A 15,687-nucleotide genomic window follows, 5' to 3' on the forward strand; every position below is an offset into this window, starting at 1 on the left:
GTGTGATGTGTGCAAGCGAAAAGCAATTTTGTTACTTCATATTTCAGAAACACTCACACAAACAAAAATTATTGAAGCTTTGAATGGTATTTATCTTATTGGTAGACCTACTGTGCAGCTATAAAACAGTTCAGGAGAATCTAACATTAGATTAATAAGAGGATAAAAACAAAACAAAAGTTTTTACAGTTGTGTCATAAATTAGCTTTTGTGATCATAAAATCAAAACAACTTATGGACAGGAGAAACTGTGGATAAATCCACAGTTTCTTCCATTCTTTATATATCACATTTCGTGTTTCCATAACACAACTTTTTTTTGTGCACCAACAGCTTGTGTAAAATTCTCACGTCGCAGCAAAGTCGATAAAATATATTGCATTTTTGTTATTTGTAGCTTTAGGATTTTGTGCATGGTCTAGTATAACCCAGTTTTGGCTAACAGACTGATAGATTATTTTCAAATGAAATAAAAGAGGCTTTGAAAGAAGGGGGGTTATTAGAGGATGCATATGGTAAGTGCACAACATCACAAGCCAAAAAATCTTAAATTGGGTCATTGGAAATTATACCCACTCTGTTTTATACCTCGGAATACGCTATCAAACTGAATCAAAATAAAATTTGTCGCACATTGTAAATATAACACAGTTAACTATCATTGCTAGTGTGCTGTTCTTCCAGGGGAACGTTTTTGACAAAGTTGTACACTGCTTGAATGCAAAATATTGCTCATTTTTTTAATACTTATTACACTTTTCTTTTTATAGTTACAAATTAATTATCTCACAAAGGCTATCACTTATTTCTGTTATATTTGATCTCTATTAAACTGTTACCTAATTAATGGGGTGGCTGAAGTCTGCAGTCCGAGGTGTTAAATGGTTTTTTGGAGTAGACCATCATGATACTCAACAAGAGAAGACAGTTTCAGCTTCACCTTTTGTCACAAGCAAGCCTAGGTAAGATTGAAGTATGCTTGGTTGATTGTTTGTTTGTTTGTTTGTTTGTTTGTTTGTTTGTTTGTTTGTTTGTTTGTTTGTTTGTTTGTTTGTTTTGAGCTTTTGGATGGAAAAAATGGCAAATTATCATTAGTCTTGGGCAGAGATATTCTCTCACACATGTGTTTTTTGTCTTGAGTCTATGTTTATTATGCTGCTAGAAATTTTAATCACTGAAAGGAAAAAGATCTTTTTAATCCTTAAAAATTATTAAGTATGTATGTAGTGGTATATATTTACTGACACTTCTAAACGTGATGTTATGTGTTACTGCTACAATTTTAAAATGGTGTATATTGCTATTTATTTTAAGATAAGCCCACTCCTTCCTCTGTAAAAGCCCAGTCGTTTAGATTCTAAAAGGATTTTCATTATAGTGCCATGTATATTGATGAGGATGGAGATCTAGCTGAAGAATTTTATGAGGAGGTCATCCTCAATACTGGCCGACCGTGGATGAGAAGAATAACTGAACACCTTACTTGGCAGGTGGGTAGAATTATTTCTCATGTATTTTTTGGCGAAATTGGTTTAAAAAATGAACAAGAAGCCCTGTGGCTTAAAGATTTCCGCCATTAGCAATAATCTGAAAAAGTACGGAACTTTGAAGAGGACTGGGGGAACAAAATCATTGTATATTCTAAAATTTTAAAATTCAATTTTTGATTATTATTATTGTAACTGTAAATCATACCTAACTTACATAAACTTCATTTCTCTATAGGAAAAATTTTGAAAGAAAAATAATAATCCTGAAAATTGATAAACAATAAAAACAAAATAAGAACAACCGCAAGGCTGAAAATTTATCTATTTTCTCTTTTTCTCTGAAAAACAGCTAGGAAAATATCTTTAAAGGTGACAACATTTTTATTTTTTTTTACATAATCAGTTAGGAAAGTTTATTATCAGACTACATATTTTTATTTTTTTATTTTATGACACATTGTCACGATTTTATAGCTATAAATCTTTCACCAAAAATATTCGGCCTCAACAATTCCTCTAAATCAAAATTCATGAATAATTAGCTTTAGTCTACGTGCTTGCAAAATTGTACAGAGAAAATGACGTTAATAATATCAAAGATGGCGCATTATAAGGCGATCTTCATTATGCTACACTGCACGAGCTTTAACTTTCGATTATAAACTTTAAAATAAAGTAATGCTCATTGGATAAAAAAAACAATTTGTTGCACTGTTAGGATTCTTATTGGCTTTAAACTCAATTTAGCCTCGTTCTCAGAAAAAAATCTGTCAAAACGAGGATTTAAGCTTTAGCCTGGATAAGTTTTAGGCGTCCAGGCTCTATTAAAGATTCCGCCTTCGCCGGCGGAAATCAATTATGCATTATTTTGACAAAAATTGTCAGGGTGAGTAAAGGATATTCAGTTTAGAAATGCCGACAGTAAAAATTTGATGTTCCTAAACGCTGGGCCAGTTTTTTTATCTTTCTAAGAATCATGTGTATTTGAGCCTACCAGAACGTTTTTAATATCAACGTTGTAATCTCTTTTAGGGCATGGTGCAGTTAGAATTTCCCCGCCTACACGTCGATTTTCCAGTGGTTCTTTATGATACTTAAGAAGAACGTTGTTTCGAAGTTCATATACGTTTTATGACCCCTGACATATTTGAAGACAATTTGCCGGACAGATTCTGTATACCTGTTCTTGGATGGATCTCCTACCTTGTATGGCACGATACGATTAACATAGAATTTGAAATTGCTATTATTATATTGAATGTTATTTTTCAATTAATGTAGAGAGCCTGGATATTTTCATACACAAGTTGGATTTGTATATAGCTTTACGTGTAATTTTTTATTTCATTTAATGGCAAATATTTAAAGAAATTTTAACTGTATAACAAACTTATAATAAAATATTGTTAATGTCCTACAGTTCTTAAAAAAGTTTTTTAAGATGTATAAGTCAATATAAACTTAACTCAGTAGCAAAATATAATAAATTGTCTACAAAGCATTGAAAATTAAAATTAGATTATTTTTAACTTGAAGATGGCAAAGCAAAATAAATATTAAGGCTTAGTCCTGAGACACCAATTTTTTTCTTTGTTAAATTCAAATAATCAGAGTACCTGATCAGTAATAAAACGTTGGTAAACACTAAAAAGTGACCAAATTTAGTCACTTTTTTGGTGAGGCTGAAATTTCGTTAAATATAAGAAAAATATGAAGCAAGTACTCAGTCTAAATTTCTCCGTAGATTAAAAATAAATTAATGTGGATCTGCAATTATTAAGAAGTATTTACTTTTTTACATAAAATTCAAGAAATTTATATCATGCTTTAAAATGACCACTCCAGCCGATGTTAAAAAAGAAGTGTAAAAGATCGATTTTTTGATCATCCTTGAAGGTGAAATTTCTAGGAGGGGTCTAGTACAAATACAGGAACTTTAGGCAGCCGAAAATTTGGCCAACATTTGTACCACATATTGGCTCTATTTTCTATACTATATTTTTTTTAAACAAACAAATAACCAACATTGTCGTTTGTTCTTGCATTAACGTGATGCATTAGCTACACAACTTTTTCCTTTGCTAGCTCTCTTGTCTGCTGAGATCGCCGAGTTGAAGGTGCCACTAGGTTAGCCACCTGGCGTTGAAAACTTTTATTTTAAAGGGGCTACGGAACGGCTGTTGGTTTTCGACTTTAGTGACTTACACGAGCTAATGGCGGCGAAAAACAAACTGGCTACTTTTGCGGCATGTATGTAATTTACAGATTCGAACATATAGATATGTCTAGAATTTTTTTCTTCTCCAGCCTTTCTCAAGTTTTCATCCAGAATGAGTCTCGCTGAAATATTTCTTGGTAATAAATTTTCGAAAAAAAATATTGAACCAGCGAGCAAAGTGCGCTCTCCAACATTCAAGAGGGAAGTCTTGATTATTAGTAATTCTTTATTTCCAAAAATTTTGGTAAAATCTCGTTAAAATTTTGAATAGTTTTATTTATTTTCTTTAGTTTTTTTCTCAATTTGAACCTTACAGTTATGAACTTTCAAATTTGGTGGCCCGGCGGTCATTTACTTATCTAAATCTTATTTTATATCGATATGTGATAGATAGTAGCGTCTGGTACAACCGACGGATTATACAAATGCTCACTCTGGCTAAAGAAAGAAAATCATTTCAAAATAGCTTACTTCGGTTGGCTGCCACAACTATGTATCGTATGCGACACTTTTTGATATGATAAAAAAGTAGTTACCTTGCAAAACTGGAGTTGTCACTCGTGGAAAAGACCTTTATATATTTCGTTCTGTTTGTAATCCCAATTTATCTTCTTTCTAAACATGCAGAGGACTAAGAGTTTGGTAGCCAGGGGAACCTCATCCCCAGTCCTTCTTTTTCGTTTTCTTATATACGTGGCCCAAAAGAAGTTGCCACATCAAAAAGAAAAAAGGAGCCTTGGAAACGAGATTGCATTTGGGGCGGATTTTGCCGTATTGTTTTGCATGAATATTACGCGATCTGTCGTCTAAGGGTTAATGTGTTTGTGATTTTCATCAGAGTAGCAGCCTAGAAACGCACGTGGTACCAAGGTAACAATGCTGCGTAGTAGGCAACTTCGTTTTTAGTGGAATTTATCTTCGTAAGAGCACCGGTATCTGTCCGTTCTCCGCAGGGTTTAAATTTTTTCAGTGTCAAAGACAAATCCAAACATTACGAAAAGGAAACTTGGAAACAAAGATCTCCTTTACTACAACCATTGTGCACTTAAGCAAAATGACCTGGAATTTTGTACTTTAAATTTTACGTCTAATAGGGACCAAATGATGGAATGTAAAAAAAGCAATGAATTCTGGAAAGGACCTTGTTACTAAGGTGTATGAAATACGTTGTATTTTAGTCCCCCAGCTTGGTGTCTTTAAACCTTTACATAATCTTTATGGTGCTAGGTGAATTACACACCGGGTGAAAAGTGTTTCAATGTTACCATAAAACCTAAATTAAATATACAATGTACAAAGTGTTATAAAACAAAGTTCTATGATACGCAAATTTCTGCAGCCATCGTCGAGGAGCAGCAGAATGTCCAAGATTCTGTAATACCGAAACACGAATAATGTTCTCCTTTTTTTTAAACACCTAAGAATTTCCAGAGATTAGAATGACAAAATTTCTTATCTTTTTGATACTGTCATTGCATCCTTATTCTTTGTATTCTTTGTATATGTTTCTATACATTTGAGCTGGACAAACTTTAACGCATACCTGGCAATTGTCAGTACATCAAATTTCAAATTGAATTTTAGAGCTACACTTATTAACAAAATGACTAGTCGCCTTCTGAAAAGTTAAGGCACTTTTACTAACTGTAAAAAGGTAAAAAAATGAGCTAGAAACCTTATTTTTTTACACGTGCCTCCCATCCATCAATGTAATGAATGGAATATCGAGTAGGGTATCCTGTAAAATCAAAAGACGACGATAAAAAACAGACACTATTTCATATTTTCTTGTATATATGTTGATAAAAGTCTCTTCGTGTCCCTCCTACAGACCTCGTGATGATAAGCTTTTACTAGTTGGTCGATTGTTTCTTAACATAAAAAGTGTATCTCTTGCTCAAATTTACAGGCGAGGCGTTCGCGCTAGTGTTATTGAAGTTTCATTAAAAAAAATCTTTATTCTAGACGCCAAGTGCGTTAAGGGTTAACGGCTTGACGTTAAGTTTAACGCAAATTGGTACCTACTTGGCCGCGTTAAGTTTAACACAAAATACGGTAATGGGTACCACGCTTTATAGACTACGTCAAAATAAGAAACATTTTATTAAAAATGACCTAAGCTTAAGATACTTTTATTAGTTAGCCGTTTGCTTCTTAGTTTCTTATAAAATAATCCTTTTTGATATCGGAGAGGGAGCGAAGAATCATTTCTTCACTCCGTGTAGGCTATGAAAAATAGAAAAGTTGCCGTGGGAACAAGGTTTGTTTATCTCGAGAATCAATGAACATTTTTCAAGGCTATAGACTTCCCTTACATCATATGAAATAATTCCATAATGTAAAAAGAAATATTTTTTCACACAGGAGGTAAGTTTTAAACAGTTTTGCGGAAACTAATAGCTGTGATGGTCTCCTTTCATGATAAAACCTATGTGGTCGATCGCTTTCGGGCACATGATCGGGCAGTGCTTTTAGGTAGCACCGAACCCTGCCACCTTGACCCGGGGGTGACATAGGTCATGTCGTGACATGAAATTCTTTGATAACTGATCCTTAAACTTCGCGACTCATCACAGCATACACGTAAGAAGTCGGAGCTAAACTTGTTTTTTGCCGTTGCAGTTGTGATGAACAATGACGTTGTTCTGAACATTTATATTGTTGGCCATTACCTTCTCACTCTTATGGCTGCTTTTCTCGCGTCTATTGTGCGTATTAAAAACTTTTTGGAAGGGTTAAAGGAACAGTTTCAGTACACCTTGGTATTGAGACTGACTTCAAGTTTTAAATTTTGGAAGATAGGTATTGGACTACCATTTGCCGTCTGGAATATCAAAAAAGTGAAATTTGCTTGGGAAAGAGCTTGGTTTGTCTCGAGAATCAACGAACATCTTTCAAGGCTATAGACTCCCCTGGACAAGTTTACATTATGTGAAAAAATTCCACGATGTAAAAATAATTTTTGTTTACACAGAAGGTAAGTTAAGGAGTTTTGCAAAAATTAATAGCCGTGATGGCCTCTGTTAGATAGATAAGACAAATTTCCATTATGTGAAATAATTCCATTATTTAAAACTACTCTATTCTATAAAATTAACGAGTCATGAAATTAACGCTGTTTTTCAAAATTCGCGGTAATTTAATAACCGTTAATTAAATGCAGTGTTAATTCATAGTTGATAGTTTTTGTCTATCAACTATGGTTATTTTAAAGACTGGTAATTTGTTGACTTTTTTATAATACAAATATTTTCAACGTATTTTTTAAAAAGCTTTTCTATCATCTCCATGTTCTGATCTAAGTGGAAAATTAAATTAAAGCACCTTTTTTTCCAAAAGTTTTTAACATTGACTTTCCAAACAACTAAAACTTTTATTTTGATTTCAAAGCCGCCTTGTAATAGAGGAGATCGCTTCACAATCTGTACCCCGCCCGCGAGGTGACAAACATTGAAGTTGATCTTGCTTGTCAACTTTAAAACCAAAAAATGCGAAACTCATGAAAAGTCGTGACATCATCACTGCTGGTTGGAGGGCTGCTGGGATAACAGAAACATTAAAAAGCGCTAGAGAAGCAAATAGCCAGATCAACATGGACCCATTTTTCTAACGAGTTCATATTTACGAGTTCATATCATACGAATTGTTAAAAAAAGTTTTTCGGCTCAATTTTTTTTCTCTTTCTTCTCAAATTCGCGTTAATAAAATGCATTTTTGAAATCAACCTACATTACCGTTAATTTAATTCGCGTTAATTTCATGAAATAAGGTAAACTTTTTTCACACAGGAGGTAAGTTTTAAACAGTTTTACGGAAATTAATAGCCGTGATGGTCTCTCTTCATGGTAAAATAGTGTGGTCAACCTCTTTCGGGCACAAGAATACTTTACATGTACATCAGTATTTATGCTGACATTTCATATGCACACAATTTAGGCTGTGTAATAAAAGGGTAATTAAAAAAAATTAGCTCAACAAATCGTTAGGTGGAAATTAATTTTAATCTAGTTCTCTTTTTATCGTTGCAGTAATTATAACGTTCAATAAAAGAAGTCACTTGCCAGCAATTCGATTAGCAGCATGATGTCCTTTTCAAACAGATTTTATGCTGAATTCACATACTTTTCTCAGACTTTCAAGTTTGTGACAAAGTGTTTTAGTGTCAAACGTTCATTTTTGTTAGTATACACCTCATACTAATTTTAACTATATATACTAATTTTGTGCACAAATGTTTCACACATAATTTCTGGTTAGAATTATAATTTGCACATACATATAATCATAGTAATATTCCTGTCCAAGTAAATTTATTAAGTCATGTTAACAGGTGGACAAGATGCACGAAATGACTATCAGATGATATTTATAATGAGCGATCTCCAGTGGAATTCTCCAGGGAATAAGGACAAGTATAATAATAAAAATAAAAGAGATTTTAGACAACTGTTACAATAAATTTAAAACCATTTCTAGTAACTATTTATTTTAGTAAAGATTTAGTAAAGATAGGATGCACTACTCTAAGCATTTTCAGACCATCATTTTGCGAAAATTATTTTCAATGGTTATATATTTGATTTAGTGTTATCTTGTAAAAGAGGGGAAACAGGGACACCGTTATATGTGAGATATGTTAATACTATAGTCCTTATTTATTAATCTTTATCAGCACGCTTTCCAAAATGCCTTTGGTGCATACAGTATCTATAGTAATCTGTTTTGCTTGTTGTTGTATTTTGGGTGTATGTAGTGCTTTTTAATGTTTTTCCTGATCCTTTTGTGGTTCTTGATGGTTTCTTATGGCATCTGACCCTTTCCTGTTTTAGTAAGTACGTCTCTTAACTTTATTGATTTTTATAATAGTGTAAATAGTTCGTATTAACATAATTTTATTAGGTGACCTTTATAAATGCATTGCTTGCATCTCCTGATTCCCTTGGCTTTGCAAGGTAACAAATATGTGGCTAGAGAATTACCTTCTATTAATTAAAGAATTTCTAGAAAGAACTGACCAACCCATTTTCGCGTGACTCTAGAACGTACACTTAAAATATTTTTTAAGGTGACTTTTAGTACACCACCACTAGTGGCACAAAAGCAAGAATCTGATGTTGCAACCTAAAACTGTAATACACTTGTGCTAAGTTTTAGGAGTTTTGATAGTCTACTCTGTTTGAAATGTGACAAGATTGGGAAAATTAATGTTAAAAAATATTTGTTTTTGCCAGAAAATGTTAGGAATACAACTTGTCTGTTTTATGGTAATATTTATCTGCAGTAAATATTTTTTTTCTATTTAGAAAGATTCATATAAAAACGTTATTCTGCTTACTTACATGACTAACTTATCTGTAGAGATAAAATGTTGCACACGTGCACATCAGCTTGAGTCTTTGTGACGTTCGTACACAGTCATTCACAATAGTAAATTAATTTTAGTGATTCAGGGAAAAATTTGAATTTTTTATCGTGTCTGGCAATTTTCCATAGTTATTGTCAAATAATTATTGAGTAGTCGCTCCAATTGACTAGAAGTTTTAGAACTTAAGAATATGTTTGCATTTTTGATGTAATTGTCGCATTTGTGAAAAATTTGTCAGAAAAACTGATACATTTTAAGTGTGCGTTGTTTTGATGGCCCTTTTATGTGTGTTTTAGTGCACCTACTTGAAATTTTAATTTGTGCAAATATTATTCTGAAAATGTATCACAACTTGAATTTTTTAAAAAATTTGATTTCATTCTTCTTCTTTTTATTTTTAGGATAGTTTACAAAATTCAAAGAAACATACTTTTGGCATGGATTGCAGGGTGGATGGCTTACATGGTCAAGAAAGAAAATGACAATTTGGAAAAGGCCAGAATTCACCAAAATGCGTCGCCTTACTACTTAAGCTCCGCAGCGCGCGTACTTGCTGTGAAAGCACTTTATAAGAGAGTTTAATGGCGCGTGGCCTTGTGGTTATGGAGTTTGCTTCGTAATCACAAGGTCCGTGGTTAGATCCACAGCGCGGGCATGTTTAGCAAGTCTCTTTACCACAGCTACGGGGCAACCCATGCCATGTGAGGGAAATTGGGTAGGTAATGCCGTTGTATACTTAATGTATGAATTCCGAACACAGGACACACATTGATAACAGTGTTTTCAACACTGAAGTGGCTATATCCTGTATAAATGTTCAAAGTACTAATAAAAACAATAATCATTTTCTACTGTGGTACCAATCTAAGACTTTAAAGCGCCCTGAAGAAGTGAAAACACTTTCAAAAATTACATCTCACTGACTTTTTATCAGTACTAGTCTGTTTGTGTTTCAACAGTAACGCTAAACATTCGCAACAACATTAACAGAGAAGATTTTGAAATGCATGTAAAAAACAGATCACTTATATTTTAGCATAGGGGACATAGCAAGTTGCCATTAACAAGATGGATGGTGATTTCTTTTCATATTTCCAATAATATTTTTCCTATTTCTTAAAATAGAGGAGGACGTCGTAACAAAGTGCTAATTGCAATATTTGTAAAATATTCTATTGAGTAAATCAAAATTATTATACTAAATAATTTTTTCTCATTGTAGTGGACTCTTTTTTTATCTCGAGCCATCTTTACCTCAGAAAGTGGGTTCGTTAAGAATTAACGCGCAGAAATGTTTAAAAAGATAATGAAAGGTCGTTTGTCTTGCTCAAAAACCTCGTTTTAAGGGCCCTTGCTCTCTCGATACTAGAAAAGGTTTAAGATACCCTGGGGACATGGTTGCTTGCATTAAAATTATTATGCGCGAAATACGCAAAATTCTTGCTAGCAGAAAATTCATACGACTAGGGTAAAATAAACAATATTGGAGGGCTGGGTGCTACTTTCTGTAGTTACGAGATTAGGATAATTTTTTTTTGTATTAATTGATTCGGTGAATAGGTATTTTTGTGCAATTTTAAATGAGGGGTGTCAACTTAATGACAAGTGACAGACATAAGTCATGCGCAATAATAAAAATACTTAAAATTCCGAACGATTAAAATCTGTATGTTTGAGTAAATGCCATGAATACCTGACAATACTACGTTTGCTGTCGAAAACAATGTTACAACGTTTCTCTTAAAACACTGAAACGAATCACTGATATAAATTCTTAAACCAATCAGAATTCTTCGTATTTTTATTTCTGGGGAGTTTTAGTTTTAATTGTGAAGTCTCAACTCGAGTGAACTAGTTATTGCAAATAAGGAAGTTGACTTCTTTAGCTTTCAATATCTTTTGTATCCCTTCCTTTTAACTCTGTCTATTAATGTTGGACCAATATTACAATCTAAAAACGCATTTCAGCCAACTTGACAATTTTAGAAATTATTTCACTGGAATTTTTGGGCTCCTCTTACCTAGGTAAAAAAAGTTTCCTGACTTGACACAAGAATTTACAAATTACTTCCCTTGAACTGAGAAGATATTGAAGTATGTTAGAAATTTGTAATTGATGTGGGATATCTCCGTGTAGGATATCCCTTTAATGAACGAGAAAAAAAGATTACGTAAGATTTTTCTCCCGCGCGAGGCATTGGCTGTAAGACGGACATCCCTTTAATAAGCGAGACAAGAAATTACGTAAGATATCTCTCTCGCACAACGCATTGGCTGTAAGGCAGATATTCCTTCAGCGTGACAAGAGAATACGAAAAACATCTCTGTGGCGAGTTTGTTGCATTTTTATACAATTTATCACACATTTATGTTATACATCATTGTCTGCGAAATTTTTTATAGCTATTTAGCTTGAAAACCCCATGAATTCATGAATACTTGTATAGCACTCTCATGGTTTGGCTAGCTTTGGGATTAATTCCTTCGAATAACAGTTTAGTTCCATTTCGCCGTTCTCGAATTACCCGTGGATTGTGTCTGGTGGAAATCCCCTTTACTAAACACGTGTATTGGTCACTAAAACCACCCAAACCTCACCAACCTTACCATTTTTTTTTCTTTTTTAAATACGAATAAGTAAAGGTGTCTTGGAAACAATTTAAAATTTTAACCATTTTGAGAACAAAAACCTATATACAGAACACAATAAGACGTCAAGTTTATTTTTCTGTCAAATAATTGTGTTTGTGTTTTGAAATGGTTTAGAAGATTTATCAAGGAAGTCTTAACGGCGCCAACTCAGTTTTAAAATTCTGTTAGTTATCACAATTCCAAATAGTCCCCTCTAAAACCTATGAAGGTCTTACAATTAAGTAAGATTAAAAATATCTATTAGTCTGGAAATATTTTAATCTTATTAACATATGTACAACACAAATATTTTATCTGACATGTTTTGCGGAAGCACACCACTATGTTTCTTTGTCTTCAAACAAAATACTCCGCGATCGTTTTTGCACGCTCTCGCCTTCTGCATTCGGAGTTATTATTACGGTCTGTATCGATCAAAAGGTAGCTAATATCAACATCACTGGGCACACGTACTTTAATATATTCATCTTTACAACTGTCTATTTCACTTTGTAAGTTTTGAAGGTCTAATTGACCATTTTTATTGTAAGATAGTTCTATAGTTTTTGCTCGATTTCTGCTTATGTCTGTAAATTTGTAATGTTCGGTTTTTTGGTGGCTTGCTTCGTTATTTTTCATATCCCAATCTTGGATTTCTTCTAATAACTTATTTAAGTCGTCTAAATTCCCAACTTTTATCTCCTCATCGCTCTCACTGTTTATCCTCAACTTACTTTGTTTTTTCATAATGTTTGTTGTTTCTTTATATACGGTGTCCGTCTTTTCCAAAGTCTCTAATAATAAATGAAAATAGCCTTTATTCCTTTTTTTTATTCAAGTCTTTGATGTAAACTTCCCAATTATACTACAATAAATTTTCAATTTAAACTTGTCTCGTCGGCTTGAATATAAAAACCCGACAAATTAAAACACACACACAAGCTAATACTGAACTTTATGAATAACGTTATGAATCGTTTTAAAATAACTTTTATAACGACCGATCAAATTAATAACTAGTTCTAACAAGAAACCTCTTGTGAATATAATTTCTTCGAGCGATTAAACGTGCAACAATGACATCGTTATGGACTCGATTACCACAATTGCCAACTCACTTCAAAACAATAACTTAAGCCTCTCCGTGCTGATTGCAATTATTTCCGCTAATAACTTCCGATAGGGACAATTGTCAATTTTCACGTATTATCTTTCTTTGCATACAACTTTACATCCTGACTCTTGAAAGTTTGTTTTTAATAAGAAAAAAAAATGTTTGTTATTTTATAATAACAGCTAGACTTTTTCATGTTGTGATTCCCTACGTGAAGAAAAGATTTCTCATGCACGACATAAAACGAGACCTTAGTTAACCTTTTTATTAAAAGTTAGTGATCGTTTGTTTAGCTTGGTGTTGTTTTCTAAAGGTGTTGTTACAAATTGAAATTTTATTAAGCATGACAAATCAATTCTGCGTGACGATTTAGAGTGACGATGTGAAGTGGCGAAGAGTAATACCATGACGACATGCACTGAGACGACAAACAACCAAATTTGGAAGTTTCTATATTTTAATTATTATTTGTCAAACTTGTAATAAATCTAGATTAAAAAAACAGAGTTTTTTTGTTTGTTTGTTTGTTTTATACGCCTCATATTTTATTCATGTTTACGTTATATTCGCGCCTTTTTTTATATTTGTAATAACGTGTCCAGCTTGGTTCTGGCCTCCATGTTTGCCTGATATCCCAGATGTTCTTGAAAACTGCCTGTAATGTAGAGATTTGAGGACTTCTTTCATTCCATGTGTTCAATGACTTGCAAAGAGAAGTTGTGTATTTATTTTTTTATTTATTTTCTGACTAAGCAATATAATACACGCCATTATGGAATGCCGCTGAACTACAAATTTTATGTAGACTAAGTGAGTTCTTATTCTTTTAAATGTCATCTTAATCCTAAATTTTTCGTAGCGTAATGCTCCGCAATCTTTTTTCGTCGTATTGCGCTTCCTGGCGCTCGCTTACCCCGGGTCATTTCTATTTAAAAAATTTTAGTCATAGAAACAATCACATCGTTTTGCGATTTAGCCCTCTCTTAACATAACTCCAAATTCTGTGGAGAAAATGTTGACAGGATTAATCAGCGTATGACACTGCGTGTTCGGTTAATTTAATTGTGCAAATAAGATACTAATTTGGAAACAGCATGACGCATTTCCGATCTGTTGTGTTACATATTTCAGGAATCTTTATGCATTAATTAATATTTCCTTTAGATAAATGTTTGGATCCATACTCCAAAAGTGATGCGCTGCGTTGTACCAAAAAAACATGGGCATGGTGAGGTGGGAGCTTGGTAACTAAAATTGTTTAGTCAAAGATTTTATATACCGAAATATGAAGAGTACAATACGCAATATAAATTATTGAACGCCCAAATAAACACAAGTAGAACTAACAAGCATATTGTGTCCCACGTGAAGAGTAGAGTTGCTGTCATAAAAAAAGTTATAACGGCTTTAAGATCGATTAATTTCAACCATAATGTTTCAACAATCAATGCTTGTGAAACTGAAAACGTGCATGTAATTATAAGTGTAACGTGCTTTCGTTGAAATAACAGCTTTAGGGTTTATAAATAACTTCAGAGTCATTATGAAATAAACCGCGTTGGTTTCAAAAGTACTAAAATGAGCTTAATCGTGATCGGTGAAAAATGCAACATGATGCGACATTAATTTCGACTATTTTGTGGTCATTTTATGTTTGTGTGATAAATGACTTGTTTACTGCAAGTTTCACTTCCTTAATTTATTCTACCTTAACAATGATAAGGGTTAGCAATTTTACCGCCCTGCAACCTTCACCCAAATGTGAATCTTGAGAAAATGAAGAAGGGTGCACGAGAAAGCCCCTATCTACATAAATAAACCTCTTTAAAACGGATATGCTTCTTCAGTGGACACATGCTTAAAACGGATAATTTAATTAGTTCTCGGCAAATTTGTTAAGTAGTGCTTCCTCTATTAAGCGGACTCCTTTATATAAAATGGACACTCCTTAACGCGGATAAATTTATTTGTAATATTTTAAAGTTCTGAGCGAGAAAAAATGTTCAAAACAGACAAGAAATGATAACAAGGCTGTAATTTTACAAAACGTGTAGATGTTTTTGTATATTTTCATAGCATTCCGCGCTATTCAGTTACTAATTTAAAACTACTCTCGTCTTCATGTAGCTAATATTATTGCTTTCATTGCAAAGTGTTCGGTATTATATCTATATATACGTTTAGCAAAGTTTAAAAAGAGTTTCCTACGGATAAAAAAATGTTCCTTCATCCTTCATGGTAGCCACGCCAATAAAACGGTTCTGTGTGCCTCCCACTCATAGTATACAAGTTGTTTCCGTCGATGTTTTGTCGTACACCCCCCTCGTTCTCGCTGCTCCGATCAATTTTTCATAGGAGGGTTGTCTCACATTCTCTCTTGACTGAGTTAGAGACTTAAGCTTAAAATTTAAATAGGAATAATTCTTTTGTCTTTGTTTTTGTGGATGAAATGCCATTGTTAGCTATCCGCTTTTTAATTTTTTCTCGACAACACTCGCAGTTGCCTCTAAGGATGACTTTTAATTTTCCAATTATTAACTCAATTTGATTGCTTGTTAGATTAGTCATACGCAGAAGGTCAATTTCGGGATTAAAATAATTGGGAACAAATTTACTTTGCAATTTTTGTAACAAATTTCTGAAGAAAAATTCCATCATTAAGCTGCAGTCGTTTTCATTTAAATCTTGATAATCTTGGTAGTTAGCATCTAGCCATCTTCTAATATGATTGGTTATTTCAAAAAACACGTGACAAATGATATCACGTGGAAGAATTTTTAAGACTGAATCACTCTTTATAAAATTTAATGTTCCGTAAAATGCTTCTAGGGAGACTTTCATAGGAAATTCCTGCACTACAGTATTCTCA

General features: G+C 33.1%; 1 protein-coding gene across 1 annotated transcript; it reads left to right on the top strand.

The window, feature by feature from the left end:
• Window positions 1-741: 741 nt before the first annotated feature.
• LOC130655156 (tumor suppressor candidate 2-like) lies at window positions 742-2,909 on the top strand. Its single transcript, XM_057457866.1, has 3 exons — window positions 742-962; window positions 1,379-1,490; window positions 2,523-2,909. The coding sequence occupies exons 1-3, from the start codon at window positions 847-849 to the stop codon at window positions 2,586-2,588; spliced, it is 294 nt and encodes a 97-aa protein (XP_057313849.1). The 5' UTR covers window positions 742-846; the 3' UTR covers window positions 2,589-2,909.
• Window positions 2,910-15,687: the final 12,778 nt, after the last annotated feature.

The sequence above is a fragment of the Hydractinia symbiolongicarpus genome, chromosome 8 (genome assembly GCF_029227915.1).
Source record: "Hydractinia symbiolongicarpus strain clone_291-10 chromosome 8, HSymV2.1, whole genome shotgun sequence".
Lineage (NCBI taxonomy): Eukaryota > Metazoa > Cnidaria > Hydrozoa > Anthoathecata > Hydractiniidae > Hydractinia > Hydractinia symbiolongicarpus.